Source organism: Mastigoproctus giganteus, chromosome 4, assembly GCF_048544385.1.
Source record: "Mastigoproctus giganteus isolate SK-2022 chromosome 4, ASM4854438v1, whole genome shotgun sequence".
Lineage (NCBI taxonomy): Eukaryota > Metazoa > Arthropoda > Arachnida > Uropygi > Thelyphonidae > Mastigoproctus > Mastigoproctus giganteus.
The window spans coordinates 201,198,976-201,224,569 of NC_143578.1; the positions used below are offsets into that span (position 1 = coordinate 201,198,976).

At 37.2% G+C, this 25,594-nt stretch overlaps 1 protein-coding gene across 2 annotated transcripts in view; it reads right to left on the bottom strand.

Annotated features, from left to right (window-relative positions):
* Nucleotides 1-25,594, bottom strand: part of Ctl2 (Choline transporter-like 2) — a 387,011-nt gene that overhangs the window by 12,116 nt on the left and 349,301 nt on the right. For both annotated transcript variants that reach the window (XM_090371991.1, XM_090371992.1), the window contains exons 21-22: nt 22,728-22,798; nt 5,960-6,036 (exon numbers count right to left, since the gene is read on the bottom strand). In XM_090371991.1, the coding sequence (XP_090228117.1) occupies nt 5,960-6,036; nt 22,728-22,798 (148 nt within the window). The remainder of the gene's footprint in view (nt 1-5,959; nt 6,037-22,727; nt 22,799-25,594) is intronic.

Sequence of the window (25,594 nt, forward strand, 5' to 3'; positions counted from 1 at the left end):
CAAGCTGTGCAACCCACATATTTGAAGTCTTTCCTCACATGAACACCCTTTAGCCAATCTCACCAGGAAAGTTACCTGTCTTTTGACCCTTTCAAGGTGCTCTATGTCTGTTTTTAGGTATGGTCTCCATGCTTGAACACAGTATTCCAAGTGTGGTCTAACAATAACCTTGTATAGTGGGGTTATGACATCCTTATCTCTACTAACAAATGTTTGATAAATCATTGATATGACACCATGGGCCTTCCTTTCAACCTGTCTACAATACTCTGAGAACTTCAGGTCTGACCGTATCGTAACTCCCAAGTCCCTTTCTTCCACTACTGACTTCAGTTCAACTCCACCATTTTGGGGTTACTTTTCTCCAGGTATAAGACCTTGCACTTCGCTGAATTAAAGCACAGCTGCCACCTTTCTGACCATTCCTGAAGTTTATCTAGGTCACTCTAAAGAAGCTCTGCTTGGTGGTGATCATTAACTACTCTATCAATCTTCATATTACCTGCAAATTTACACATCATGACCTCTATCCTTCATCAGTGTCATTTAAGAAAATCAAAAACAACAGTAGTCCCAGTACTGATCCTTAGGGAACTACACTTCTTACATTAACCAAATCTGAAGAATAACTATTTATTACGCTGCCTCCTGCCCTGAAACCATTCTGCTATCCATCTAAGGATTTTCCCCATGATTACAACCAGTTCCAGCTTATAAAGTAATCGCTCATGTGGAACCAAGTCAAATGCTTAGCTGAAATCTAAATAAACAATGTCGAAATTATTCCTTAAATCCAGCTCACGAGTGATGCTGTCAAAATAGCTATCAAACTAGCTGTCAAAATCATGTTTAAGAAATCTATAATTAGCATTAGCATTAGTAGAGGCATATGATGCAAGAAAGCAAGCTTATGCAGCATCACCAAAAAAAAAAAAAAAAAAACTTCCACTTCACCCCTCCGTTCGTTCAAAATACCTGTCCAGCTGAGCCTTAAATTTATTTAGGCTATCAACTTCCACAACAAGGGATGGAAGTCTGTTCCACCAACCAACTACCTGCTGGCTAAAGGCAAATTTCCGCACATCTATCCTACATCTGTCTTTCCTCAATTTGAATTTATGCCCTCTCAGGTGATTATTCTGAGCAAGAGGCAGAGTCCCATCAGCATTGAGCATACTCAAACCATTCAAGGCTTTATACACCTCTATCAGATCACCTCGCAGGTGCCTAGTCTCTAGACACTGTAATTTGCAAAACTTAAGCCTTTCTTCGTAAGAGAAACCCTTTGTTCCATTCGCTAATCTTTGTTGCCCTTCTCTGTACTCGTTCCAGAAGCTCTACATCCTTCTTGAAATGAGGCCTCTAGAGCTGTATACAGTACTGAAGGTGTGGCCTGACCATTGCCTTATACAAGGGAATAATCACCTCCTTATCCCTGCTAGAAAAATTCCTGTATATCATTGAAAAGACACCATGAGCTACTCTTGCAGCCCGTCTGCACTGCTCAGAGAACATATCTGCCTGCACAATTACCCCCAGTTCCTTTTCATTCTCTACCACTGTCAGTGTAGTACCACAGAGTTGGTATGCTGCTCTAGGGTTGCTGTTTCCCATACGTAGTACTTTAATTTGTCAATGTTAAACTCCATTGTACCTCTCAGCCCATCTGCTCAACCTTTTCAGATCCTGTTGCAGCAGCATAGCATCAGTAGTGTCCTTAACAACCCTGCCAACCTTTGTACCGTCTGCAAACTTGGACATTAAGCTTGATATACCATCATCAATATCATTTATAAATACATAAAACAATGATGGATCCAACACTGAACCCTGAGGGACTCCACTAATATCATTAGTACACGATGAGCAGTATCCATTGATTACCACTCTCTGTCTTCTCCCCCTCAACCACCCCTTTATCCATAGCAGCAATTTGCCTCCAATGCCACACTACTCCAATTTGTGCAGCAGTCTTCCATGTGCAACAGCATCAAAAGCCTTTCTTAGATCCAAGTATATAATATCAAAGTTATTCCCTGCATCTAGTTCTTTTGTGACTGCATCATAGTATCCAATCAAATTGTTCAATCAAGACTTCCCCTTAACAAAACCATTCTGTGTCTGGGCTATAACTGAAGTCTTGTCTAGATGATCCTGCAGTGCTTCTTGAACCAGTGCCTCCATTAATTTTCCTGGAACAGAAGTTAAACTCACAGGTCTATAATTACTGTGTCAGCCTTTGATCCTCCTTTGTGAATTGGGGTCACATTTGCATATCTCCAGTCTATGGGTACCCCTCCCTGAGTCCAAGGAAGCTCTCATAATTATGGCTAAGGGTTTGCTTACTTCCTTTGCTGCCTCCTTTAATATAACTGGATAGATCCCATCCACCCCAGGTGCCTTTCTTGTGTTTATCTTCAACAATTTCTCCTCCACTTTACTCTCAGTTATTACAAGATTGTCTAACTTACTGCCAGAGTTGAATACACCTCTGACATTACCCTCGCTGAATAACTCCTCATGTGTGAATGTTGATGCAGAATATTCATTTAGTTTGTTAGCTACCTGAGCAGAATCATCAACAGTTGAACCATCGAAACAGTAAAGAACTCTTTGCTGTTTTTCTTTGCATCCCTTGCCAAAGATTTCTCGTAATCTGCCTTCGCCTGCCTAACCTCCTTTGTAACTTGGTTACAGATCAACTTATATCTATCATAGGCTTCTGTGTCATGTGTTAATTTATATGTATCCCATGCATTTTTCTTTTCTGCCATATGTCTCATTAGTCCATATGATATCCATTTAGGCCTAAACCTTGACAATATTTCTTAGTTGGTATGTAAAGCCTAGTAGCTTCCAAGATAAGTTCTTTGAATGCTTTCCATTTTGAATTTGCTGTTGATAACATCATCAGTTGGAATAGAATTTAAATTAGACTGTATAGAATTTAAATACTGTCTCAGACTATCGTAGTTGCCTTTACGAAAGCAATAACCCTTCCCTTTACCCCTGATGGTACTTACCTCTTTGAGTAAATCCCACTTCAGCATGTGATCACTGCCACATAGTGGTTACTCTATCTGCAGATTCTTAATGCATGAAGAATCACTACTGATAATCAGATCAAGAGTATTACTCCCTCTAGTTACCTCCCGAACATGCTGATGTAGAAAACAATAATCCAATAAATCCACAAAAGCCTTGCTAGCGTGTGAGTGACCAACCCACAAAGTCCAGTCAATATCTGGGAAATTAAAATCCCCCATTATAAGACTCTCTGATTTATTGGCCCACTCTATTTCCTTGTACAGTTTCTGTACAGGGAAATAGACAGGGAAATTAATTATAATATAGATTTGTTAAACATGATTTTCCATTTAGGAAACCATGCTGTGTATCCTTCAGAATTCCATTTCTATCTAAATGATCCTGATTTTCCCCTATTACTGAAGTTATAGGCTTAACGACTGACCAGTCGTTAATTTCCCACTACACTCTTAGAACCACACTTATGTAATGGAGATACAATGGAACTTTTCTAATCCAACGGAATCTCTCCTGAGTCCTGTGATACTCTCTTAATTAGCCTAAATGGTTCAGTGCACTCACTTGCTGCCTCCCTTGAAATTATAGGGTATATGCCATCAACCCCAGGAGCCTTATTCGCCTGTAAGCTCAAAAGTTTTTTCATTAACACGACTGCTGTGTTGGTCATATAGGTCAAACACCATTAGGTTTTTCAGGTGCCGTGTTGGACATATATTGCTGACATCCTCTGTTTCAGTAGGAGCTGCATTGGCTGTATTGTTGGAAATTCACATTATTTTTGAAAAGTGCAGCCTCTGGTGATACATGTGATGAAATTTGAATGGCGTTATGAGAAAAAATAAGCGAGTAACTGGTCATCATTTAAAAATTCTTTATTATACGAATTTTACAAATACAAAATTAGGTAAATTTATAGTGTTGTCCAAAACACTAAGCATGCAAAAGGCTGACGAATACACTCTGGGCAATAAGTAGAAACTCTTTTCTCCTTATTGATAGCAACAGATCTTCCTTCAGATTCTTTCAATTTTGCATAACAAAAAATGCACATTCTTCTTTCTTGCTGTTTGCCTCAAATTTTGTAATATATGAGTATTGTCACATTTTGGCTTTTCACATTTCTCTTTCTGTGCCATATTTAGTAAATCTGTAACTATCTCTTCCCGAAAGCTTCTTATCTTTATATTTTTTTGCGTGGTACAAGAGTACCATGCAAAAAAATATAAAGATAAAAAATATGACAAGTAATATACAGCTAATTTGTGGTACACTTTATCCCCTTTCTTAGCATTGTGGCATATGAATCCATTTTGTCCAACAGATCGATGCCTTCTTTTCCTTTATTATATGCTAGAATAGGAAATGGCTTTTGTTTGGCTTCTTTTCGTCTTCCTTTACTAGTGGAGGGTCCATCAACCATTTACAGGGCATGCTTTGTTGTCAATAGTCTCACATCTCGCCACTTTAGAACAATAATTCCATTTTTTTTCCTTCCTTGGTGATCATTCCCGCCCCCCCACCCCTTTATCTAGCTTTCAGTACATGACTTCTTTAGGCATAAATTTTTTACTGGCTCATAACGTACCAACAACGTGAGTTTTTTGAAAGAAAAACTCACGTTGTTGGTACGTTAACGTCGATAACGACAGGTTGTAGCTCATATAAAACTTATCTACTATCTATATAATATTGGTGTAGATACACCATAGATAACTCTTAAGAAACTAAGATGGTAGTGTGTGAGGCATCATTTTGCTCTGTATCTCATATTGTGCTCTTCCTTCACAATGAGTTGCCATGGTATTGCACTACCTTGAATAAGTAACGCTTCACTAATAGAGAAGACTATTGTTACTTATTCTCAGTGAGTACCCACCACCCAGGTGCCTCACAAACTACTATCGTAGTTTCTTAAGAGTTATCTGTGGTGTATCTCCACTGATATTATATGGATATTAAACTCTCACTCTTAACATATTATGCCTTGTTACATTTAGTTATTTTAAATATTATCATATAAACCTTTTGGCATTTCTCATATTCTGTGATTATCTTCACAACTGGGTTGTCATGTCTGCAATACCAGGGTACCTGCGCACCCACCAATGATAGGCCAATAGCTTTGAAACGGTGCCGTCTGGGTGGTGGTGCTACGATATGGTGGCGCTTCCCCGAGCAACAAACCAACAATGAGTGCTGACCCAACAATGAGTGTGCATTTAGTCGATGATGATGAATAAACATTCTTTAACATTTAAGTCATAAATAATTTCTTTAAATTATAATTTGCTTGATTCTACAGACTATGTTTTCATTTATTTGGATAAATCAATCATTGTTTAAACAAATTTAAACGTGAACAAATAAGAAAACCTGCTGTTACTGCTACCAACGACAAGGAAACCAAAAGCATTCTCCACACTGTGCACATTATTCTCCATAATAGATGCGATATTCCTTTAAAGGTATAGTAAACAGTTAACACATTTAAAGGAAAATTTTGGTATGCACACAGATTAAGAATTAATGTTAATTTCTGAATGATGAATTAAGACAATACAACTTACTGGGAGCGAACAGGGACTTACTGTTGGTATAGATGGCTCTCACAATAAATTTTTAAAGCTGGGAAGATTATTTGTATTCACCTCATACTTAAAAAGAGCAATATTCAATATTTTGATGATTATCCACTAACTTTTTTAAAGCAACTTTTTTTTGGAAATTTAAAAATTTATTTGGAACTTAGCGGTATAAAGCTTCAGCTAAGGTTTCCATACCATTTTTATTTATTTAATTTTTAAAACATAATTCAAAGATTCTCCTAAAATTTTAGTGAGGAGGCACAGAATCATTTGAAATTTGGATAAATGTGGAATTTAAGTTAAAGGCTAACATTATGAATACTTACAATGACAGGAACAAGATTGTAATTTAGGTCTTCTACATTAGAAAATTTGCCAGTGAAAAAATGGAAGGAGAGTACAGCTGAAAAACATATTTATTAAAAAAATTATTATTGTTATTCACTTATAATATGATATTTACTTTGTGTCTAAGATACAATCATCAGTAAGTTAATTTCAGTAATAAATAAATATAAACCTAAATATATATATATATATACACAGTGCTTTTTTTTTTTTTTTTTTTAAAAATAGGTGCCGGTACTCATTCTTTGCTATCAGGAAAAATTGAAAATTAAAAGGATATGAAAAGTACTCTAAAAATTTGTTTCTTGATATTGTTACTTTAGCAGTTATGTTTTTGGAATAAGAACAACCAATTTAGTTTATTAACACGGTTTATTAAGCATAAATTTATTATTCAAGTATATAAAAAAATAAGTAAAATGTGAGTAAAATGGGTAAATAAATCAGTCAACTACTGAGTGCCGGGCACTTAGGATGAATAGTCCGTAGTCACGAATGGTCGTTAGGTATCTCAAATAGAGAGCTTTATGGTAACAAACAAGTTTCTAGTACCCCGGCTCGGCCTAAAACTGAGGAACTAACGAAAATGTTGTCCATTTGAGTCTTTCCAGTTGTTGTGAGTGACAAGAGTGGAAGAAGCGATTAAAGTCTTGGAGAAGAAGTGACTGGCAGGTGAGGGCCGTGCAAGACTTCCCACCACTACCACCGCCTCAACACTGGGTCTCTGAGTACCTCCTTGCTGGGACAACTCCAGCTTTGAAAATTGTTAAAAAATACTTCTCGTCGCAAAATTTATAAATGACCTTCATAGAATTATCAACTAACTATTTAGCAACCTTTTTGCCACCAAAAGAAGAGTTACTTAGTGCAAAGATGCGTGCTATCTAAGTGCTATAAAAAATTGTTTTTTTAATTTTAACACAAAAAGTAAATTATAGATTTGAATCGGAATAGATTTCCCTTGATAAGCATCAAATAATGCATAGCTAATGATTTTTAAATTTTTAGTTCCATTAGCAATGGAAATGGGGGGGGGGGGCAAAAATTACTCGCATTTTCCTGTCTGGCACCACAATTTTTAATTTCTAAATATTTTAAAATTATATTTTAAAACTACTATTGAGCTCTTTCCAATGATGTAAGTTGTAATAAGCTGTAAGTTGTAGAAAACATCCCCCCCCCCCCCACACATTTCTCAAACAGATTTTTGTCAGCAACGATCAATATGGCATATGTTGGCTCACATGATGTACACACACACACACCCATGCAAAATTTAAAGGTTGTTTTTTTTTTTTTTTTTTTTGTAGTTGGCGCATCAGCTTCTGTGGCCATAATGCACCCCAAGGTTTTTACAGCACTTTGATCCAAGCCCGAGACCTTTGGGTTGCCAGGCAGGCTTTACCCACCTGGCTAGCCCGGTCAGCTTAAAGGTTGAGTGGTTCCAGAGATACAATGCTGTGACAGACGGCAACCGAGTGACATTATAAGGGTCCTTCGTTAGACTATGGACCCTACAAATAACATAAGTAAAAATAATTTCATAAATGTTTTTGTAGAATATTCCAATTTTTTACTAAGTTCTTATCTGACACCCTATGCCAACATCTTATCTTCCTCTTTGTGTGTGTGTCTTTCTGAATGACATTTCCGAAGCAGCCACAAATCAACATATGGATTGAAGTGGGTCAGCAGTGGGCCTGCAATTTGAAGAAAGAGTTTTGTCATCAACGAAGCTCTGGTTGGGCTGGCAATCAGATTCACTTGTGAAAATCCTCGTTCACATTCACTCGATGAAATTGGTATCGTACTCAGGGCGTCCATCAAATGTTTCAATTCTTCTGAAACCATCTTTTCAATTACCATATTTTCCCATGTATAAGATGCACCTTAATTTTGGGTGCCCCAAATTTGAAAAATAATGTATTACATAAAGTTACTGAACTCATGTTTTATTCATCATAAAATTCATACAACACATCACTGTCAAAACTCCCATCCATTAGCCTGCCATCCGTCATCTGTGTCCGATGACGAATCACTGTCTTCATATATTGCCTCATCCTCAGTTCCATCTATGGCATTTGAAATGCCACACTTCTTAAATGACTTGACAACGATCTCAATCTTGATATTATCCCAGGTACAAATTTCTCCTATAGTTGGTTTCTTCACTCTTCCTGCTGGTGTCAAATTGTCCCAGAAGACTTCATCCATTGGTTCCATTCGTCTCTCATGGCAGCTTTGAAGGGTTTGTTAATGCTGACATCAAGTGGTTGGAGCTGGGATGTCAAGCCTCTAGGTATGACGGCAAGTTTTGTTTTTTACTCTGCAGCAATCTTCTTTATATTTTTTGTTGTGTGTGCCCTGAACTGATCAAGCACCAATAGGACAGGTTTGCGTAAGAGCCCACCTGGTCTCCTGCTCCAAACTTTCTCAAACCAGATCTTCATCCCATCCTGATCCATCCAACCCTTGTACATGGACAATCACTCCTCGAGGAATGTCTTCTTTTGGCATTGTTTTGCGTTTGAAATCAGCATAGGAGGCAGCTTGGTTCTGACGGCACAACAGGCTAGAACAACTTATAATGGCTCTTTTCATGTCCACTTGTTTTCACAGTTAGTTTTCACCCCCTTCTTATCAACAGTTCTGTTACTTGGAACATCAAATTGAAGGGAGACTTTGTCCATATTTGCAATCTGTTCCAACTCAAACTGATGTGTCTTCCAACATCGAATGACAAAAACGATGAAATTCAAGGACCTTCTGCTCATAGCCTTCAGGCATCTTTTGGGCAAGTCTGGTGCGTGTACACATGCTTAGTCCATTCCATTTCATGAACCTGAAGCACCAATTGTCTCCTCCTTTGAAATCAGTAACTTCTTTTTCATCAGCAATTCTTCTTGCCTCATGCTGAACCATCTTTGTGGACACAGGAATTCCAATTGCCCTTTGCTCCTCAATCCATATCTTCAATTCCATCTCTAAATCAGGTCATTTTGCTGACTTGCCTCTAATGGCCTTCTTCTGCCGTGGTGTTTTCAGTAGGGTTTTTTCTTCCCGTAGCCAGTCTCTGATTGTTTTCTCAGTTGGAGGAGGACCAAACTTACATTCAGTAGCACGATTTCCATTCACTTTTGCAAACTGGATCACTTTTAACTTGAATTCAGCACTACGAAAATCTTTTCTGAGCCATTTCTGGGCAGAACGTGGCAAAACGTAACCTAATATACCGGTAACAAGTGCAAAACAATAAGCGCAAAAATGCAGGAAATGCAAGTAAAAATATATCTACAACCACTGTACAAGACGCACCCAGTTTTTAGACCCCAAATTTTTCCAAAAAAGGTGCATCTTATACATGGGGAAATACGGTAGGTATTCTCGAAATACACGAATTGTATCTCTTTCATTTAACTGTAACCTAATTGACAATTTTCTAACTTTGTTTTCACCAAATGCCAACAATTCATGTTTATAAGGTTTAATACCTTTGTTGTCCTCATTTTCCTTCGTTCATCATCGGTATTGTCACTAGATCTTAAATTTCAATTATTTCTCTCTCTCTCTCTCTCTCTCTCTCTCTCTCTTTTTTTTTTTTTTTGAAACTGTCCAAAATGTTAGTGTCATTTAGATATTCAGATACTGTGACCATGTAAACAGAGATGGGAAAAATTTATGGAAAATTTTGGATAATGCACTTTTGCAAAACAACAGATGATCATTGATCATTTGTCAGGGTAAATGAAAATCACACCCCCTTAATTCTCGAATGGGGCACTTACAGTTGATCCACAGCGGTGTCCAACCTACAGCCCGGCCGGAAAGTGAACTAAAACAGCATTTTAAATTTTGTTAATTATCAAAAAAATTTTCTCATTAAATGTTTTGTTCGGTAAATGTAATTGTGTATTGTACTTAATAAAATTTTCGAATATTTTCAATTTTACTTTTATGTGCAACAAGATATGGAAAACGTAACACACTAAACAAATCATACTTCAAATTTTTTTTTTAATATGAACCCTGAACAGGAAAGGGTTTGGACACCACTGCAATAGAAGGTGCATCAGAGCCCATTGGGAATACCCCTTGATCTGTTCACTGTTGACCAGTGTGACTTCTTGATATGTGGGACAGGTGGTCGGATAGGTTTTACCAGGTACCACTAAGTTGTAGAATGGTAATCCCTTTAGCTCTCTTAATTCACGCAGCAACACTAATTGCCTAAAGGCCAGAAATGCGAACAGTGCGTACCGTTCACTACATGAAAATTTTCTTCGCTCAACATAAAGTATTTTAAATGTAACTTACAAGGGGAATTCAAAATGATTCGCTATAAAAGGACTTCATTAAACTGAGGTCCGACTGAGTAATTTAGAATTATAAAAATGGTTATACAGTTTTACACAGAAAATAACTTAACAATAGACAGCGAAAATGCAAATTTAGTTAAATAATTTTAAGCTTATTTGAATAGTAGAATATTTGAATAGTTGAATATTACAAATTTCGGAGTGCACTGCATCCAAATGTCACACGTCAGTGTGAATAAAGGTGCTGGATATTATTAGTAATAAAAAAAATAATAAAATAATAATGGTTTATGGACCTGGGACACTGCTATATACAGAAAGTACCCAATGACCATACTTGTTACATACGTTAGTAGTGGTGAAAGGCAATATGCTAACATTCAGGTACTAGTAATGTTAAGTATGGAGAAAAAACGGCGAACAGAACAGAAATCACTAACATGGTGAACAGAGAAGGGTGCAAAGATAAAGGAGAATTAATAAGAATAACTTAGTGCCATTTGTCCCGTAACCACAGCACCTTTTTCAAGGACCAGCTGCCAAAATCAAAGGAGAAAGCAGCAATAAGTGGGTAAAGCCTCTGTTTTTGACATGAAATACACGCTGCACGTGGTGTAAGTGAAAAGTAGGCAAAGTTAGTTAAAAAATTTTTTATTTTAATCATGAGGCACGAGTATATTTCATGGCTGACCCGACAGAGGCTGGAAGTAAAGAATAACAAGCATACAAAGCAAGAAATGAGACAACTTACTGGGGTCGTGCAGGTTGTGGTGATCTGTACTGCTGTGGAGAAATAAAAGGTTTAAGCTGAGCGTTGGCTACAGTATATGGTATAAACTCTTGACTTCTGGTATAAGAAAGCAGGAAAATTTAAAATTAAATACGTTGGGCTAATTGCCCCATGCATCGCAAGTTGGAGATGTATTAAAATACTTTAAATTAGAGAATAATTAAACCAATATGTTACGAATGTAAAAAGGCATTAGTAGGGTTACCCTTTAAGGTTAAACGATTTGAGGGAATGCATCCCAGGATAGAAAGGAATAATAGATAAGCAAAGTAGCGGTAAAAAGTCACTGAACTTTGTATAGGCGAGGAAAGTGTTTTAAAGCAGAAAAGGAGCATCTCGGGTATTGTGTGTTGGGTAAACTAATGGCTCAGGAGAAATAAAAATATAGGGGATAGGAAAGCATAAAGAGTACTGAAGAAGACAAAAAGATGATGCTAGGGCAGTTCGGGGTTGCTATACCCATTCCTATAGCATGAATTCCTTTGTGTGTTTATGTAGGGTATCATATACAAGGCCTTATACATCTCAATCAGATCACCTCACAGGTGCCTACTCACCAAGCACTGCAATTTGCAGAACTTAAGCCTTTCTTGGTAAGAGCACCCCTTTGTTCCCCACAAATCTTGTTGCCCTTCTTTGTACTCATTCTAGCAACTCTATATCCTTCCTAAAATGAGGCCTCCAGACCTGTATACAGTACTCTAGGTGTGGACTGACTATTGCCTTGTACAATGAGATAATCACCTCCCTGTACCTGCTAGCAAAATTCCTAAATATTATTGACAAGACTCCATAACTTGCCCTGGCAGCCCGTTTCCACTGCTCAGTAAACTTCATATTTAAATGCACAATTACCATCAGGTCCTTTTCATTTTTCCACTTCCCTGAGTGTAGTACCACACAGTTGGTACGTTTCTCTTGGGTTATTGCTACCCATAAGCAGTAATTTGCATTTGTCAATGTTAAACCTCAGTTGCCACTTCTCAGCCCATTTATCCAACTTGTTTTGATCTAGTTGGAGTAGCATACTGTCTTTATTGTTGTTAATAACCCTGCCAACCTTTGTATCATCTGCAAACTTGGACATTTAATCCTGATATACCTTCATCAATATTATTATTATTATTACTAGCCATATAGTGCAAGGAAGCCTGAGGCTTATGCTGTACCAGCTAAAAAAAAATTCCAGGTTATCCTGTGAGAGAGAGAGACAGAGAATTAAAGGGAATCCCCAAGAAAGAGAAGAATGATGATATCCAGCTCAGAACCCTGGGTGTGCCAAGCCCACACTCACCACATCATTGATAAATATACAAAACAACAGTGGATCCAACACCAAACCCTGTGGGACTCCACTAATAACATTAGTCCATGAAGAGCAGCAACCATTGATTACCACCCTCTGTCTTCTCCCACTCAACCATCCCTTCATCCATTGCAGCAACTTGCCCTTAATGCCATACCACTCCAAGTTGTACAGCAGTCTTCCATGTGCAACAGTATCGAAAGCTTTTCTGAAATCCAAGTATATGATATCAAAATTAGTTTTTGCATCCAGTTCCTTTGTAACCACATCATAATATCCAATCAAATTTGTCAGACAAGACTTTCCCTTAACAAACCCATGCTAGGTTTGAATTATTGCATCTTTAACCAATGACTCCATTATTTTACGCAGAACAGAAGTTAAACTAACTGGTCTGTAATAACTTGTGTCACCCTTCAATGCCCCTTTGTGAATTGGGGATACATTTGCACATCTCCAGTCCATGGGTACCTCCCCTGAGTCCAAGGATGCTCTCATAATTATGGCTAATGGTTTGCTTAGTTCTTTTGCTGCCTCCTTTAATATAACTGGATAGATCCCATCCACCCCAGTTGTCTTTCTTATGTTTAACTTCAACAATTTCTCCTCCACTTTGCTCTCAGTTATTACAAAATCATTAAGCACCCTGCTACAATTTGATAACCTTCTGGCATTTTCAATCCTTAATAACTACTCATATGTGAATGTAGATGCAAAATACTCATTCAGTTTGTTTGCTATCTGAGCAGGATCATCAACAGTCAAACCATCGATATCAAGTGGACCAATCTGATTCGTCCCTTTCCTTCTAGAGTTTATAGAAGTAAAGAAATCCTTGCTGTTTTTCTTAACATCCTTTGCCAAAGATTTCCCGTAATCTGCCTTCGCCTGCCTAACCTCCTTTGTGACTTGATTACAGAATAGCTTATATCTGCCATAGGCTTCTGTATCGCCTAATAATTTATATGCATCCCATGCATTTTTCTTCTCTGCCACGAGTGTCATTAGTTCATTTGACAAACTTGAATATTTCTTAATAGGTATGAAACGTTTAGTAGCTCCCATGATTAATTCCTTGAATGCTTCCCACTTAGAATTTGCTGTTGGTAATATCATCAGTTGGTCCCACTGTACAGAATTTAAAAACTGTCTGTATTAATTATCTGTTCAAAAATTACTGATTGCATCACATTTTCTGCTGCTTGAAATTGAAAGATCACATCTACATATGGTAAAAAAGGCATATATGTTACTTTTTTCAGATTTTACAATACACGGAAAATCTTTTCTATACATCTTCTATTTTACAACAGATTTCTTTGGAATTCACTGAAAGACATTGTTAAAGAGCTTTGCACAAAATGTTTCTATTTTGCAATAGTCTAGCACAACTCAGCTTACAGCCCATTTGTTAATAAAACCAGCAGAAATTATCAAAAAATAAATAAATAAAATAAATACATAATTTAACTTAAAAAACTGTTTTCAACACAACCCTTTGTTTTGCAAAAACAAAAGGGTCATTGAATAAAAAAAAGATTGATTCTTTATTGTAAATCCAGAGACTGGAAGCTATGATGATGTCACTGCTTTATAGTGTTCCATTAATACTGAAATGATCTCTCATTACTTCTTTTTAGAAATCAGTAAGTCTATAATTATTAAGAACTTCATCCTTTGAGTAATCCTTGCAAATAGGTGATACTACACATATGTATAAGAGACTTCTACTGAATACATGAAAAGCTATGGTAGATATACGCTAGTCTGTAATCAAGTCACAAAGGAGGTTAGGCAAGTGAATGCAGATTAGGAGGAATCTTTGGATGCTAAGAAAAATAGCAAGAACTTTACTTATATATAAACTCTAAAAGAAAGGGGATGAAACAGGTTGGCCCACTTGATATTGACAGTTCGACTGTTTATGATCCTGCTCAGATAGCTGACAAACTGAATGAGTAATTTGCATCTACATTCACACACACGAGAAGATCTGTAGGGAAGTGGAGGCCAGAAATTTATCAAACTCTAACAGGGAGCTAAAAGACTTTGCAATAACTGAATGAAAAGTGGAGAAGAAATTGTTGAAATTAAACATAAGAAAGGCACATGGGGGTGGATGGGATCTACCCAGTTATATTAAAGAAGGCAGCAAAGGAAGTATGCAAATCCTTAGCCATGGTTATGAAAGCATCCTTAGACTCAGGGAATGTTCCCACGGGTTGGACATTATTATTGTTGTTGCTCTTATATTATTTCTCCCTGATTGGGGGATTCCACTCCATGACGGTACTGCTACCAAGTACACAGGGTGGTTGTAACGTCTGGTGTTACTGTCGATCAAGGAAATCTCTGACTATCCTACAGGTGTTCAGGATTGCGACTTTCTGGAGTTCCTTGTAGGTGTTCTCTGGGAGACCTATTGCTGCTAGGCTGCTATGTAGAGTCTTTGGTACCATACCAGTAGTTGACACAATGATTGGGATGGTTGATACTTCTTGCATATCCTTGACCTCATGTCTCAGGTTCGTGTACTTCCTAATTTTTTCCTCATGGGTTTTCTGGACATTGCTAGTGTTCGGCACCGCTATGTCAATCAGGTAGGTAGTCTTTTTCCATCTTGTCCACAAGGGTTATGTCCGGTCTGTTGTGTGGATCGTCCTATCCGTTATTATGACACAGTCCCAGTACAGCTTGTGGGTTTGGGTCTCTAGTACTGCCTGGGGTTCATATTTGTAGTATGGTACAATTTCTTTGGTCAACTGGTATTTCCTTGCTAGATTCTGATGTATTATCCTGGCTACCTGGCCATGTCTATGTGAGTACTCCATCTGGGTAATCACCTTGCACCCCACAGTGATGTGTTGGATCGGTTCTGAGGCCAGGTGCCATCGTCGACGTGTGTCATCTGATATTCCGGGCTCCTTTTGCGATGTATGTTCTATAGTTTCTGGTGTTGATTACCTGGTCTTGGTAATCAACACAGTGTGGTTTGTCATGAGCCCACACATGAGCATTGTGATGATTGAATAAGCCTTCCCGAGTGAAATAAGCCTCATCCGTGAACAAAACATAGGCTGGAAAATTCAAGTCATTCTTGAATTTTCCAGCCTATGTTTCTTCAAGAACACTTTCTTGGAGAAACCGCTGCGCAAAAGCCACATGTGCAGAATGATCTTGGGGGAGCAGTAACTGAACCCTTTGGAGATGAAAGGAGTGTAAGGAATCGTCATCCTTCAGTCTCGGGGAAGAGCTTCCCGCTTGTGAGCCATGCATTGGAAAAAATATTATCGATGTGATCTTGATGGGGATCATTGTAGTGTCTGCCATGGAGTGTCTTCTTTGCCCATCTTTCTAACTTCATTTCTTGTACCGTCTGGGTGGGAGGGGTTTCCTCACTTAGACTGAGTGGGGTATACCACTTATTTATCTTCCATATGGCCTGGTGCTGTGTTGTTCTCAAAGTAATTCTTCAGGTTAACTATCGCTGTTTGATGTTGTTCTATTAGGCCCCTTCCTCCCTTTTTCCAAGGTATTATTATTCTCTCCACTGCTGCTTTTGGGTGGTGTTGGCAACACTTGGTCATTATTCTCCTTGTCTTTCGCATGATATCTTCTAGCTCGGTGTTAGTCCAATCTATGACCCCGAATGTGTATGTTAGTACTGGAGCTGCATAGGTCTTTATTATTATTATTATTAACAGCCATATTAATATATTATTAATATGGTGCAAGGAAGCCTGAGGCTTATGCTGCACCAGGAAAAAAAAAAGTTCCCCCCTGAGAGAGAGACAGAGAGAGAGAGAGAGAGAGAGAGAAAGAGAGTGTCAAAAGTAGAAGGGAATCACCATGAAAGAGAAGAATGATGATATCCAGCTCAGGACCCTGGTTGAGCCAAGCCCATAACTCACCGTACTCATGAGTTCCTGGGGTTAAGTGTGCAAATATATCCCCAATTCACAAAGGAGGATCAAAAGGTGACACGAGTAATTACAGACTTGCTAGTTTAACTGCTATTCCAAGGAAAATAATGAAGTCCCTGGTTAAAGAAGCACTGCAGGATCATCTAGACAAGACTGTAGTTATAGTTCAGACACAGCATGGTATCCAACCATTATGATTGGATACTATGATGTGGTTACAAAGGATTTTTACTAAATGTAAAAAATAATTTTGATATCATATACTTGGATTTCAGGAAAGCTTTTGGTACTGTTGCACATGGAAGACTACTCTACAAATTAGAGCAGTACTATATTAAGGGCAAATTGCTACAATGGATACAAGGGTGATTCTGTGGGAGAAGGCAGAGAGTTGTAATCAATGGACGCTGCTTTTCATGGACTAATTATAAGTAGAGTCCCCCAGGATTCGGTGTTGGGCCCACTGTTGTTTTATATATATCAATGATACTGATGAAGGTATATCAAGCTTAATGTCCAAGTTTGCAGCTGATACAAAGGTTGGCAGTGTTGTTAATAATAGTAATGGCAGTGTGCTACTGCAACAGGATCTGGAAAAGTTGGGCAGATGGGCTGAGGAGTGGCAACTGAAGTTTAACATTGACAATGCAAAATACTGCATATGGGTAGCAGTAATCTCAGAGAAGTGTAGTGACTGTGTGGTACTACACCAGGGTAGCAGAGAATGAAAAAGATCTGGGGGTAATTGTGCAGTCATATATGAAGTGTTTTGAGTAGTGCAGACAGGCTTCCAGAGCAAGTCATTGGGTATCATCAATGATATACAATGATTTGAAGACTAGGCACCTGTGAGGTGATCTGATTGATGTGTATAAAGCCTTGAATGGTTTGAGCAAGCTCAATAGTGATAAAATTCTTCCTCCTGCTCAGATTCTGCATCTGATGGAGAATAAATTCAAATTGAGGAAAGACAGTTGTAGAATAGATGTGCAGAAATTTGCCTTTAGCCAGTGGGTAGTTGATTGTTGGAACAAACTTCCATCTGTTGTTCTGGAAGTTAATAGAAGGAACTGGACAAACATTTAGCACAAATGGATGTGTGAATTTTTTTTTTTTTTTTTTTGGGCTGATGCTACATATATACTTGCTTTCTTGCATCATATACTTCTACTACTACCTTGTTAATTTGAAGTCCAAGAAATAAAAGTTTGCCCATTTCAATTTAACTCAGTGAAAGCCATAAAGACATACGCAATTTTAAAATTATATATATATATATATATATATAATTTTAACATTCCTATAATGTTTTGTAACTTTGATTTCTATCTCTGATTTTGCTGAAATTTGAGAAGCATGCAAAAAAAAAAAAAATCTGATCTGGGTATTAGGCATTCTGTGTATACCTATGCAACATTTGAAGAAAAAATAGGATTATGCAATTGTTGAAAATTCAGTTTTTATAAAAATCTGAATAATTTCTAGAGGGTTCTAAGTGTCTAATATTAATTTACTTTTGGTTTCATATCTTAGATATCACTGTATCTGCAGTGTGTTAGTTGGATTATAACTTTCTGTGGATAATGTAAATCAGAATACAAGTTTCTGGTCAATGATAAGACTTTGTTAGTGGACTTTAGATTCTATGAAATTCATTTTGTAAGTCAAATTCTTATTTTAGTAAGTCATCATGGCAGTTTTTTAGTATTAGTATCCAGCTAGCGGAACCTGGCATGCAAAATACAGCAGTCACTACCGGACTGCTGATATGACACAATCTCAAAATTCAACAGCACTTCAATTTCACATTCACCCATCTTTATTGTCCACAATGACAAAAAATAAAACAGTAACCTTTATTATTGTATCAGTGTCCATGATTGTCAATTTCATTTGCAGATTTAATGTTGACTTTTATTTGTGATGGCCTCCATAGCAGAATGGTCAGCAGAGGGAGTGCAGTAGCACACGCTCTTCAAGCAGACCGAGTTCAAGCCCCCGGCTGCTAAATACAGTTGATCTGCCAACCTGCACTGGACCAGCGTGGCAGATTATGGTCCATTTCTCTCAGCATGAATTGTTGAGGAGGCTTCCATCCTGTAGTGGGTTGATAATGGCTGTAGGTTTTTTTTTTTTTTATTTGTGATCTGATTCATGTATATTATGCACTTGCATATGGAAATTCAATCAACAAAGAAAAGTGGCAGGAGAAAATCTGGCTCTCATATTCTTTAATTTTTTATGAAGTTCAATATAATGAAAAACTTATAAAATTTATTTTATAACTTATTTTAAAACTTTTAAAAATATATATTTTTGTCATATATGATACTTGTTTAATACTTGTAGTCCATGGAAAAAGAAAGAAAGAAAGTTTATATTTTTCTGTGTTACTGCTTTCTGTGAACTGTAACAGCAAACTTCTGTTGCTAATTACACTATGTGAGCCAGTCACTAACTTAATGCCACTTGAGAACAGCATAGAATGTTAGACAGAAAATGCCCATTATGTGAGTTACAGCTGAGATCCTTCCTCTTGCTCAGAATAATCACCTGAGGGGGCATAAATTCAAATTGAGGAAAGACAGTTGTAGGATAGATGTGTGGAAGTTTGCCTTTAGCCAGCGGGTAGTTGGTTGGTGGAACAGACTTCCATCTTTTGTTGTGGAAGTTGATAGCCTAAATAAATTTGTGGCTGAGCTGGACAGGTATTTGGAAGGAACGGAGAAGTGAAATGGGAGCGAGGGTTTTTTTTTTTGGCTGATGCTGCTTAAGCTTGCTTTCTTGCATCATATGCCTCTACTAATGCTAAGAAAGTTGTTTTATGAATTGAGCAAGTTTCATTAAAAAAAATGAGAAAATAAAAACCCATGAAAGAAAATTAATTAGTTTATTTAAAATGCACCAATTGTATTCAAGAGGAGAGGGGGGGAAAAAGAGATAATTATACAAATTCTGTTATTTTTTTGTTTCTTTACTTTTCAGTGATGCTTTAAAAAGCACTGTTTCTGCAGAAAAATAAATTTATTCAAAACGAAACCAGTGTGTTTCGTTTTGAAAATACTTTGGACTGATATGTCTGTATATACTGGCAAGAAATAAAAAAAAATCTTTACATAAATTGTTATTTTTTTGTTTGTGTACTTCAGTGATGCCTTAAAAAATATTGTTTTGAAAAATTAAGTGATCAGAACCACTTGTTTTTGCAGAATGATATTCAACAAGGAATAAAAAAAAAACTTGATTACTCAATAAATTCTGTTATTTTTAATTTGATGGTTTGCTTTTCACTTTCCTTTTAGTGGGATTTATGAGCCAAAGCCAGTTCTACCATATGCAGCTCTGCAGTGTGTGTATAGCATTCATGAGGAATCCAGTTGCAGACAGGTTTTTTTTGTTTGTTTGTTTGTTTTTTTTGGAAAAACAAACAGATTTGTTTGTGTTTTTCAAAAAAAAAAATAAATAAAATAAAACAGATACTTTGGACTGATATGTCTGTATATACTAGCAAGAAGACAGAATATTCAGCTCTATGTGTTGCAAAGAGCTGCCAATATATAAACAGGGATGTCTCAAGTTTCAGCCAATTCCTATGGGTGAAGTCACAAGATGTTTTAGACCACATCGTGTGGTTGTATATTATGTCTCTACAAGTGCGCTTACACAGGCCAATTTGCATGTTGCACAGGCTGAAAAACCAGGAATAACTCATTGGAAAAACATTACTCCCTTGCCTGAGATCACCCTCAATTGAAGAGGACTTTAAAAATTGCTCCAGTCATAGATGGGAATTGAACAAAGACCTCTCCAAATGAATGACAAGTGACAAAACCACTACTGTCATGGCATACATGGAAGTTACATACTCTCTGGGAAAGGAGGGGGGGGAGGAGGATTTGCCTAGCTGATTGGAAAAATTATCCAAAGTAAAACATATAGGTTGAGCTAGCTCTTGGATCCTGATACCAAAATGATGACTGGCAATTCTGTGATTGTTCTATAGATTTTCCCATTATGATATAAAATCAGATGTCCACATGGGATGGTCTTGACAGAGATTCCATTTTTGTGGCATATTGAAATGACAACTACTAATGATGAATCATCAGTAGTGGTTCATCAGCTTCCACAAAAAGACTTTGGATGGGAGAATTACCAAATACTCCAACAGCAACCTGTATGGTATGGTGCTAGGAGACTTAGATAAAGCCATCAAAGACAAGAATTTCTAGCAGAGGTATAGACTTGGGAGCCATATTCAAGTGTACACGAGACAGTGCATTATAAGAGCATAACAATGTGCTTCTGTATGCTCCCCAAAAATTGGAGGAGATAGCACAGTGCATGTTTAGACCCCTTTTGCATTTTATCCTGAGCTGACAAATATGTTCAAGAAAAGTTTTTGATCAAAAATGAATCCCAGCAATTTTGTTTCTGATACCACTTTATCCGAACCCAAGTTTGGGTTTAGGGTAAAGATTCCATTTGTAAGAAAAATGCACACAGGCTTTTGAGCTGAAACTTTACCAAGGACCAGAAACTAAGGTGGTCAGTAACTTGCTGCAACTGTCATTCTACAACTATCATGCTACAAGAGTGACAAAAATGCTGAAATCACTATTTCAGCATTTTTCTCAGAGGGCGTTATTTACTGATGGAGGAAGAAGAACTCTGTTATATTCTTATAACAGAGTTCATTTTGACTGCAAAAAGTGTAACATCATGGAGAGCGTTGGGGAACTCTCTCTCTCTTGGCTAAAAACTAAGAGAAGTTAGATTAACATGAAATCAGAAGTAATTTTGATCAAAATTACAGATAAAAACAAGATAGCCTCTAGATTTTTTAAAATACCATATCACCAAGTTGTTCCATACACTTTTTCCATGTCAAGGAAGACTGACACCAAGTGCACATACTTCCAATTGTTTTCAACCACGTCAAGTGGTCAAAGGGACCTTTCTTCAGACATCCACTGTTTTCTTAAAATAGTAATTTGCTTCAAAGTAATATATAAATCAAGCATTAAACTTTTTTACAAGATCTCATATAAGCAGCTATGACAGAGCAATAGGGTGATAATTGTTAGAAATTTTAGGGTCCTTTCCTAGCTCTGGAAATTCAAGGATTACTGTTCTATGCCAAGAATCTGGAAACTGATCCTCCAAATATATTCAGTTATAGAGAACATGGAGTAAGGAAGGTGTTTTATCATCTCATACTGTATATATCATCTGGTTGTGCAGCAGTGGCCTGTGGTAGCAAGTGCAGTTGCCAATTCCTCTCTCTCATAAATGAGAAGTTATAAGGCCAAGCACTGCTTGAGAAAATGTTGAGTGCCTGTTTCTCAACTACTTCTTGAGAATGAGTGTACAGTTGGGTCTGTAAATGTACAACCATTATGCTCGAATAATGAAGAGGGAACTGACATATATTTACCCTTCATTTTCTGAATTTCAGCCCAGATGACTTTGGTTTTTTTTTTTTTTTTTGATTTGGTAGTTGTTGGCGCATCGGCTTCTGTGGCCATATTGCACCTCCAAAGGTTTTTGCAGTACAGTGATCCAAGCCCGAGGCGGGAATCGAACCCGCGACCTTTGGGTTGCCGGGCAGGTACTTTACCCACTCGGCTAGCCCGGTCGGCAGATGACTTTGGCATTGGTGTTCTGGTTAATGGGAGATGTAAACTGGACCTAGCATGCTTTCTGCTCTGATGGTGAATAAATTATATATTTGCATAGGCACATTTAAAGGCTATAAGATGTTCTACTGGCTGTGATCCTGTAATATATTGTCACCAGTATACATACTAAAAGATTGAGCTGGTATGCTGAATGTGTAGCCCATAGTTAACTGTGGCACTAGTATTTTAGCTGCAAAAAGCCAACTACAATGAATAGGTAAACTACTCTAACCATCTTGAAACAGTATGACTTTTCCACTGACAAATGAGCACTATGTTCTAGAAGCACTAAGTTTTCATCAGTAGAGTTTCAAGTATATTAAGTTAATTTATACAACATACTCTACCATCAGATAACCTCTATATATTTCTATTTGGTTTAGCCTTGGCAGATTTAATGAAGTCAATATGTATAAAATATTAATGCAGTACTAAAACGAATTTCATATAAAAATATTTTGTGAACTGAGAAACTAACTCTGATTTTCTTATAGGCTATTTGTAGATTTGCAGTTCATGAACATCTTCAGAATCCTCATGAATGAGGTCCTATTTAAGCCCTATGAAAGGAAACCATCTGAAACTTATAACTAGCAGTTAAAATTATTAAATATTATAATTGTAAAAGTCTTCTAAAATAAATAGCTTCAACACAGTGACATGTCTTGTTTCAATAACTAGTAATAACATGCCCTTTGGAGAATTTAATGGTAAACATTACAATTACCTGTTGCTCCAACTATAACAAGCTTGCCAATAAAGAGAAGAAAATCTGTCACTTTATCCAGTACTACAGCCCTAAATGAAATAAAAATTATTTTAGAACAAAATATTTCCATTTGTTGGTCAATAATCTGTAAATAAAAAAATTGCAGTTTATAGATTAAGTGAACAGTTTGATAGGAACACCAACTTAGAAACATCTCTTTTAGGTCTCAAAAAAGCCTCCATGAGGTGATGAAAGCATCCTACAGAGATGATAGCCTGTGCAGATTCAATGGCCTGCAGTTTTCTCAGATTACTGCCACGAACGGCCCATTCTTGCTCATATCACAAAAGCTCAATTGAGTTAACAGCCAATGATTGAACAGGCTAATGAAGTATTTTAAAGTCACCCACATGCTTCTGCCTTTCCTGAGTGATTCATGGCTTGTGATATGGAGCATTATCCTGCTGGATTGTCAGATGGATAAATTGTGGCCATGAAGGAATGAAGTTTATAAAGAATGTTCAAGTAGGCTATGGCATCCAGATGTTGATCCATCAGCATCTGGAGGGCTTAACATATATCAAAAAAAAAAAAAACTAGCCAGACCATCATATTTGCTACCAGACTGCAACACTAACACCTAGCATGATGTGTCCAATACTCCAGCTCTGCTGTCAGCATGAAACAACTGAAACAGCAATTTAAACTTGGTTACCTTTTCCACTCCTCAAATATCAGTATTGCTGAATCCACTATACCCACATCTACTTGTTTTTAGCTGAAAATAACAAAAGGGTGCAATGCATTTGTGCATTCCAACATACCTTGGCATACACAACTGTTGTACTGTACTATCAATTTACGATTATTGCATTAGTCAGTGGGTATAGTGGTGGTTCATCAGTAGTGGTTCATCAGCTTCCACAAAAAGACTTTGGATGGGAGAATTACCAAATACTCCAACAGCAACCTGTATGGTATGGTGCTAGGAGACTTAGATAAAGCCATCAAAGACAAGAATTTCTAGCAAAGATAGAGACTTGGGAGCCATATTCAAGTTTAACTTGAATTGGCAACAGAAATGGCAACAAGTAGCAGAATATCTGCTACTTGTTGCCATTTCTGTCAGCAGTGATATTAGATTGTAATAGGATTTTTGTAGCTTGTCTGGCGTTTCCTTGAGTGCACACGTTTTCCTGAATGTTAACAGCAAATAGTATTTCATGCTTGAGTAGTATTCTCAGATAATTGAACAATTAATTGCTGAAAGATTAATCACCTGTTTCCCTTAATGTTTGTCATACTATTCAAGTTATGGAAAGGAGTAAGAGGAAGAAAAAAACTTGATCACTCTTACAGAACTGCTGTTTTTACAGCTAACTAATGTTTTCTGAAACCTGACTCTTAACTCATTATGACTTTTCTAATCTGCAGCCAGAGGCATAATATACATGTAGTGAACTTGTGCAATGCAACACAGAGCACAGTCAAAGGGGAATATCTGCCACTAAATGTCCCTGATAATCTTACATCGAACAGATGTTCGATGAAGAATGTCTTCTGTGCATACAAAAGTGCAGAATGCACCATTCCTTATGTCTAGAAATTTTGTTTACAAAGGGTCTTAAATGAGATTAGGCAGACTGTAGCAAGTAGTTTTCATACTACCTATTCACGTTCCCTATAGCCATATTCTTGAAATTCGTTTTGACAATTTCCTGAACTAAGGTCTAGCAAACATCAAAGGAGTAGTACATTTTGAATGCTGTGTTTGTAGAACTGCCTTTTCAGTTCTCCCTCAAGCCACTTTGAACTCTTTTTCTTTGCAGAATTTCTGCCACTTTGAACTCTTTTCTTTGCTTCTCTAGTCTGAGGCATGATTTCTGTTTAAATTCAATTTAATCTGAGAATACTACACTAAACTAAGTACCTAAATACAATAGCACACTACTTTGTTTACAGAGATATGTATTATTGCTGCATAACTCTGTGAATAAAAATAATGTTAATATTGTTAAAATTTTCTGGGTTTATTGGATGACTATTTTATAAAGCAGCATGTTAGAGAAGCAATACTCTTAATCCGATTCTTAGCAGTGACTCTTCAATGAGAATTATGAATATCCAGATAAAGGAACCACTAGGTAGGAATGATTATAATATATTGATGTGGGACATACTTTAAGATATGACTATTGTCAGGAGTAAAATGGAAGGACTTTTTCTTTTGTAAAGGCAACTACAATGGTCTGAGAGTTTATAAGTTGTACTCAGTGGAGCCAACTGATGATGTTATCAACATTAAATTCTAAATGGGAGGCATTCAGGGAAGTAATTAGAGAAGCTAAAGCTTTTTACACTAACAAAGAAATATTGTTCAAAGTTTGGACCTAAATGGATTTTTAGATGAACTGATGAAACTAGTGGCAAAGAAGAAAAATGCTTGGAGCGATTATAAATTTGCAGAGAGGGCATGGAATCCTACAATAAGTACAAACTAGTCTGCAATCTGTAGCCAAGTGGTTAGGAGTGGGAGTGCAGTAGCACACGCTCCTTGAGTAGACCGGAGTTCAAGCCCCTGACTGCTAAATACAGTCGATCTGCCAACCCGCACTGAACGAAGTGGCATATTATGGTCCATTTCCCTCAACATGAATTGTTGAGGCGGCTTCCATCGTGCAGTAGGTTGATAATGGCTGCAGTTTACCTTTACCTTTAGTCTGCAATCAGGTCACTAAAGGTATTAGACAAGTTAAGGCAGATTAAGAAGACCTTGGCTACAAATACAAAGAAAAGTAGCAAAGAATTCTTTGCTTATGTTATAACTAGAAGGAAAGGGATGAACAACATTGGGGCCCACTAGATATGAATGGCATAACCATTGA